Here is a 1,735-nt window from a genome sequence, read left to right as displayed (position 1 = left end):
TTACATTTCACAGGTATATTCTCCATCTGTAAATGTTAGAAAGCCATGGAAATATTTCAATTTTTCTGTCAGAGGTGCATGAGGCTTCTGCTTTGGGATTCTCCGCTAAACTTCACTAGCGCTGTCACTCGCATGCGCGCCAAACAGACAGAGCTCAATTAAATAGAAGCACAATAATTCTGACTAAAATACATTTCGCTGAAATATTTGAAGTTGGACAATAAATGTGACCTGTAGTATTTTAAACCTACAAGTCTATTTTTATGATAGCACTGACTTTAAAGTGACTGTAATGGGGTAATCAAAATAGCCTAACACAACTCAACGCTTTTGTTCTCATTTATTTTCATTTTTAGTTTAGTGAATTTAACTTCTGCTTTAAAAGCCTTATTTTTGTTTTTAGATTGCAATGTTACAGTGTTAGAATGAAATGTGATTTTAACCCGTTTTTGCACATAATATAAAGGCTTACATGGTTACATTCCCTTTATTTGTTTTCATAGCCTTTAAATTCAGTGTATTCAAAATGAGCATGGAATTGGAATCCATTTCAGAATTTTTTTTTTTTTTTTTTTTAAATCATCAGTTGGTGTGGACTCTTAATGTAGTTATCATAGTTATCTTTAGTTTATAGTTATCGTTTCTGAGCAGGCCTTTGGAAAGATGCCAAACATATGTACACCAACCCAGCCGTGAACTTCATATAGGTATTAACATTTACGTCAGTGAACAAAATTCCATGCTATTTTAAAACTTAATTAATTGGCTGTATTGAAACCATAAACAGTTAAATAGTTCCATTCATTACCAAATCATAGCTTCTGAAACCAAACTACTGATGTTTCCACAGATCCTTCTTGGTGACATTTCCTGCAGTGATTGAGTCCAGCTCTGATGCCAAATTGTGTGCAAGTCTTCTGAAACCCAATGAGAGTCTCACATTGACCGTTTCTCTGCTTGATCACAAAAACCAGACGACACAACTTGTGCAGCAGAGATCTTCGGCAGAGTTTCACCGCTGCTTTAGTTTCCAGGTCTGTCATCACGTGGAATATGCAGCATTTTCGTCTGGTTTTTGTGCTAACAACATGATTCTCTACAGGCTCCTCGAGTAGATGGAGAATTGGTGCAGAAACTGAGGGTGGTAGTTCAAGGGAGGGTTTTCAAAATGATAGAAGAGAGGAAAGTCATGTTCAAATATTCCCTGCCTTTGACCTTCATCCAAACTGACAAACCCATCTACAATCCAGGACAAACTGGTGAGCTACAAATGACCCTTGGATGAATATTTAGTCAACTGAACTTGTAGCATTTGTTACACTTTCTAAATGTTCAATTGCATTATGTAATAGATGGCACTAGGGATATGCCGATATCAGGTATTTAGAAGTGCCCATGATAACAATATCGTGCATATTCATTACCGTGATTTATCAATACTGGCACAAGTCTAGTTGGGAGTGTTAATCTGCATTTCCCTTTTGCAGTGAATTTCAGAGTTGTGATCATGAATACCAAATTTGTGCCTCTTGATCAAATGGTAAGTCTTTCTTTCTCATATTCAGCCATTTTAAAATTTTATTTTTTTTAATGATGTATAAGATTGCAGGTAGGGATGTTCATTTTAACCGGTTAATCGACCATAAGAATTTTGACCGATTAATACAATGTTAAACGGTTTAAACGTCATTTAATTAATTTTTTCAGTAATTTATCAAAATATTTAAAAAGGTTT

The 1,735-nt window shown here is 35.0% G+C and overlaps 1 protein-coding gene across 1 annotated transcript in view; it reads left to right on the top strand.

Moving 5' to 3' along the window:
* LOC107740522 (alpha-2-macroglobulin-like) overlaps nt 1-1,735 on the top strand; it is a 20,620-nt gene that overhangs the window by 1,776 nt on the left and 17,109 nt on the right. Inside the window, exons 2-4 of the mRNA XM_016552973.1 lie at nt 851-1,034; nt 1,103-1,259; nt 1,488-1,540. Coding sequence (XP_016408459.1) covers nt 851-1,034; nt 1,103-1,259; nt 1,488-1,540 — 394 coding nt within the window. The remainder of the gene's footprint in view (nt 1-850; nt 1,035-1,102; nt 1,260-1,487; nt 1,541-1,735) is intronic.

The sequence above is a fragment of the Sinocyclocheilus rhinocerous genome, unplaced genomic scaffold (assembly GCF_001515625.1).
Source record: "Sinocyclocheilus rhinocerous isolate Xijiao unplaced genomic scaffold, SAMN03320098_v1.1 scaffold1246, whole genome shotgun sequence".
Lineage (NCBI taxonomy): Eukaryota > Metazoa > Chordata > Actinopteri > Cypriniformes > Cyprinidae > Sinocyclocheilus > Sinocyclocheilus rhinocerous.
This window is presented reverse-complemented; position numbering and strand designations above follow the sequence as displayed.